The 5,209-nt window shown below is 38.6% G+C and overlaps 1 protein-coding gene across 1 annotated transcript; it reads right to left on the bottom strand.

Annotated features, from left to right (window-relative positions):
* Positions 1–1,180: 1,180 nt before the first annotated feature.
* LOC112165529 (transcription factor bHLH122) lies at positions 1,181–4,422 on the bottom strand. The gene is made up of 7 exons (XM_024302075.2): positions 3,937–4,422; positions 2,893–3,656; positions 2,205–2,572; positions 1,962–2,126; positions 1,773–1,838; positions 1,612–1,680; positions 1,181–1,520 (listed from the first exon to the last, which is right to left on the bottom strand). The coding sequence occupies exons 2-7, from the start codon at positions 3,485–3,487 to the stop codon at positions 1,470–1,472; spliced, it is 1,314 nt and encodes a 437-aa protein (XP_024157843.1). The 5' UTR covers positions 3,488–3,656; positions 3,937–4,422; the 3' UTR covers positions 1,181–1,469.
* Between the last annotated feature and the right edge of the window lie 787 nt (positions 4,423–5,209).

The raw sequence follows: 5,209 nt of genomic DNA, 5'->3' as shown, positions 1-5,209 counted from the left end.
ACAGTCTAACAGATATTCTACGATCTACCCTAAGAACATTGTTTGGTCTTCATCAAACAAAAATTAGAGTGCTGTTTTTCTGTCGTAACCACTTACGGTTAGGCAGGCAGCAGCTTCATCATGTTGCTAGAAGAAAAGGAAAAAAGTCCCCCACCTCAAAAGTCAGGTAACTTCATGATTCCCACAGGACAGTACAGCTGTCTTGTTCTCTCTTCCTCTCATTGTCCCCAAGATCACCAAATGCCAACAAGAACAAGAACAACAAAGGCATTCTGCTCTTCCACAAGGAAGAATAAAACAACTAGAAAAAGCAATCCTTGTTTCATGGGTAAGGAAAGGCATTTTGGGAGGACATGGATATGGATATGGACATGGACATGACATCAGTTATGACATGGCAATCACTTGGATTTTGGAGCCAAATAGGGATATATAGTGACTCGTCCATTAATCCAGCTAGCCTTCAACAACAGCAATCCCTTCATCACCAAGGCACCTCATTCAAAGAAGTGATTTCTTATCTCTTTGCTTCGAACTTTAAAAGTTTCCCACTTCATGCTTATGAAAGCAAAGTCGAAAACTACAGAGATAAGCAAAAGCAAACAAATAATGCATGTTCCTCTTTCTTTTTTTGACAAACATTTCAGCGCATTTTGTATTGCAAAGTCCCAAGAGGGGAATGGGAGAGCTTTTTCTGGAAACTGCAATAAGGGAGAATTTACTATATATAAAGGTAAATACACTACTTGCATCAGAATACCAACCCCACACAAAAACCATCTACTATTAAGAAACTTGAAATGGGGGTGTTATATTATTGCATATAGAACCTAGCTAGATCTACCTGAACCGTTCAATTCTTGTGGCAGTAAACAAAAGTCAAAAGTCTTTTGAAAGGAAATCAGACTTGGGACATTCAGTGTCAAATCCAAACAGGGAAACCAGAGAGATTTTGGTACTAAATATGAGCAAAACAAAAAGCTTTGCTTTCAAGACGGTAAGTACTAATCTGCTCCACTCGTTCCTACCCGATTATATGCCTACAAAAATAAAAAGAACCATGCATGCTTTTACATGCTTCGCAAGTGATTTAATGGAGCTGCCTACTGATGGCATATCCCCATTTACTTCAATGTGGGGGCGGAGGCTGTGGAGCTGAAGCTCTCTCTCTTTGCAGGGAGAGAACACATTGTTTGAGCTCCACACAACTAAAAACATGAAATGTCACATCTAGCAGGAAAAATACTGTACAGCTTGCAATTGCTTCCTGTAATGTCATTAATGGGTTTGGATCTTACAGCAACTTTTATCATCTCCCTTCTTTTCTCCTCCACCCACATAAGAAATAAAAACCTACTATCGCTCTTTTTAGTACAGAAGAGGTCAGCATTGCTTTCTATCTTCTTTTCCAAGTCCTAATGGTCCTGTACATAAAAATAGGCAGAGTCCCTCCTAGTCTTCTTGTGTTATTACTGCTGCTTGATTGAACACGTACACTTAGCACGAGCTTCTGACAGCGTCTGGAAACATTTATCAGAAAAAAGGAAAGACCAATGAGAGTTAAAGATGGAGGTACAAATTTTGGGTAGGGTTTTACTCGTCTCAATGTACCTGGACTTCAGTTTGAAGGTCTTTGATGTAGTCAACAGCCAAATCTAACATGTCTGCAGTGTTGGTTTGCTGCAAAGAAAGACATGAGAGATGTTTGAGTTCATTGTAGCAAGCTCAGAGTCATATCACTCGTACGTAGACAATTAAGTGAAAAATTTTGCCTTGTCCATGTTAGGTACAAGCTCTTGTAGTTTCCTCATTCTTTCACTGATTCGGGTTCTTCTCACCTGTTTCAGCAAATGAACATATTGAGCATTTTTACTATCATAAATGTGCCTTTCCAAGCTCTACACTAAGGATACTTGAGGCAAAAGATGAAATTAATGCTACAAAAGCAAAATAAGCATTACCCTCTCAGCAATGCTTCGAGGATGTGTGGCACAACCCCGCTTTGCTCGAATCTTACAAGGCACAGAATCTTGAAACTGCAAGAAATTTTCAATGGCAGCCATTTCTGCTGATGTTTTTGGCAAGCTTAAGTGATGAGCCAGAGGGCGACTTCTTGCTTCCATATTCTGAATGACAACAAATGATGTGAGAAACAAAATTATAGGTAAACACAACCAAGCACACTCAGAACAGAAATACGCTACCTGAGTTTCTGAAGCACTTAGACCAGTAATTGTTTTCACATCATCATCATCATCCCTAAAGCCAGTTGAACCAATGATATCATCCCCCAAAAGAGAAGAGTCTTCCCATGAACCAATGGGGAAACCTGAGACATAATTGTTACTATGACCTTCACTAAACCGACCTCCGGATCCGGTGGGTTCTTGATTATTCGATCGCATTCTTTTCTCCCCAATTTGGGAAATTGGACTCATTATGCCGGACGTAGATGGTGGTGGCCCTGATGAGAAGTTCTTCAACCTGCTTGCTGGAGAAAATGATGCTTCTTCATTGGTGCTATTACTCACTCCGAAATTTCCCATGCCTCTCAATGCAGCATACCCTGCCACTGCCAATTGCTAAGAATCGTTAAGGATCATTCAAAAATGGATAGGAACTCTTTTATTCAATCTAAATATGATTATGGTTCCTTTATATAAATGTGCATAAATAGATTTTTTTTTTTTTTTTTTTTTAGTACCAGCTATTGAAAATGAAGTGCAAACATCAGAAAGACCCCTTATGATCTAAGTCACTCTAGATCCAATTGATTTATCATATAACACATAAGTTTTCCATAGAAAAACAAATGAAATCTGCTTCACTCATACTTAAAAGTACCAAACTGAGAACAAGGCAATCTGAAACAGGAGACCAAAATGAACATACCATCAATATTGATATTGGCGAAAAGTCCAGCAGGAGAGCTACTATGCCTAATAAGATTCGAGTGAGTTACACCACCAGTTTTCATTGGAGGCAACTGATTTGACCCCATTGGATAAGCAGCAGCAGATGCTCCTTCATTAGATGAAGCCATATTCTGATTCGGCAAAGGCGGTTTCGAAGATGGAATTTGGTAAAAGCCCTGAGATGTATAGTTGTTTATATGACTCTGCTGCTGCTGCTGCTGCTGTTGTTGCTGTTGCTCCTGCTGCTGCTGCTGCTGCTGTTGTTGTTGTTGTTGAATCATTGCTGCTTCATTATCCACCTTAGGCACCAAAAATTGTGGTTGCTGATCTGTTACTACTTTCTGATGTGGTACAATTTCTTCTGTTCCTCCACCATCACCACCTTGACTACTCATAAATCGAGCTAAAATTCGTTCAGTTTCGGGGCTTGTGGCTCGGTTGAAGAAGGGCTCATTGAATTCTGTGTCCAAAACATTTGCGAAATAAGAACTCGGTGCTGATCGATACCGCAACAAGCTGGAGTTCATATGCTGCTGGGTTTTATGATGTGGCTGCTGAAGATCTGACTCCATTGCTTCCTTCTTCCCAAATTCTCATACAAAGACCAGAAATTTTCGAAAAGAGTTCCAAACTTCCTTTAGCTATATTCCTTGATACTTCTTTTCACTATTTCTAGCCAGATCAAATCCAAACCTCCACAAAAGGAGGTGAACAAATCCTGACGACACTGTCTCTTTATCCCTGCACAAAATTCCCAGAAAAAAAAAAAGATATACCCTTAAGTGAAAAAACAATCAACCCAAGAATTCTGAGACAAAAGTAGCTTCTGAAACAGAGGAAACTAAGATGAACACACTCAAAGAACTATTCACTCAATCTACTAACTACCCATTTTTCTATTGTTGAGTATCAATCACCCAAGTCAAGAGATAACATAAGAAATCAAACCAAAACCACTGAAATTCAGAAAACAAAAAACTGATAAAGACAAAGCCAGAACAGAACCATATAGAAAACAAACCTCTCTTTTTTTTTTATTTGTTTCTTCTCTCTTAGTTTGAACTTCAACTTTCTAGCAAATCTCTCTCTTTCTCTCTCTAGAGATTTGCTTCTTCTCTCTTCTACAGGTTCTGCTACTTCTGCTGGACATGGAGTGGTGGTATTCTCGTTGATGCCAGTGAGTGAACAGAGATAATAATAAAGTGAAGGAAACAATAAAAACCATTTCCTTCTTTTCTATTGATTCAGCCAATCACAAGTCACAGAGACCAGAAATCTAGTCCCTCAGATTTGGCAGTGTATGTAGTTTTATGTTGCCATAATGCCCTTGAAGAATGGGACTATTACAGAAGAACCATACGTTCAAGGAGAGAAATGGCTGCACATATTCTTGATTGCAGCAGAACCATGATTTTAAAGCAACAGAAATGGCTGGATTGTGTACACGTTAGCCAACAGAGGACTAAAAGAACATAATGCAATCCCATTTTCAGGAGTAAAGCTAGGTTTTTGGTGGGGAGGGTGACCACAACTCACAAGGGTAAGAGCTTGACTATCATGCCCTTGTTAGGACCACTACCATTGTGGTTGTGGGTGCTGGTTTTGACACAGACAACTTTGTGCCCCTGATCAAAAGGCAACTCTTTTAACTTAGTGGGGTTGGTCTAGTGAAAGCATGTTAGACTGTAAGTAGAACGGATGCTGCAGAGCTTCTCCGGTTAATAGGAAGTCTCTGGTTCGAACTCTAGCTTGTAAAAAACATCAATTAGGGAGGGACCATACCCAAGTTGCTCCCGGCCCCGGAGTGGTAGCTCACTCAGCCACCATTTTTAGAACTAACCAAAAAAAAAAGGCAACTCTTTTCTATTTTCTTTGGGCAACTTTTCGTTGTTCTATTTCTATCATCCAAATAAAGGATGAGGCTCTAGCAAGAATTTTTTATATAAAAATTTTATAAAGATTTCTAAATCAACCGTGATGATTTGTATGTTATAAATAATTGTTAATTTTATAGTTCTAGAGACTCTCCTTAAAATGAATATGACGTTTATCTTTCAATAATAGATAGTTACATTGTGCAATTTACAAATACACTTCATCTTTCATTATTACACTTATTGTTTTTAAAAATATGTAATCTCAATTATGTACAAAAAAATGACATACACTATAGACTTATAGTTTATTCATTCAACATTAAAATAAGCATTGATTATCATATCTTAGGTGTCAACAAAAAACGGACGGTCTCAAGTCATTTCATGTGCTTCAATATTTTCAGCGTTGAGAATTAC

Source organism: Rosa chinensis, chromosome 5 (genome assembly GCF_002994745.2).
Source record: "Rosa chinensis cultivar Old Blush chromosome 5, RchiOBHm-V2, whole genome shotgun sequence".
In the NCBI taxonomy this organism is placed as follows: domain Eukaryota; kingdom Viridiplantae; phylum Streptophyta; class Magnoliopsida; order Rosales; family Rosaceae; genus Rosa; species Rosa chinensis.
The sequence above is the reverse complement of the archived record's forward strand: the minus strand, read 5'-3'. Positions and strand labels throughout refer to the sequence as shown.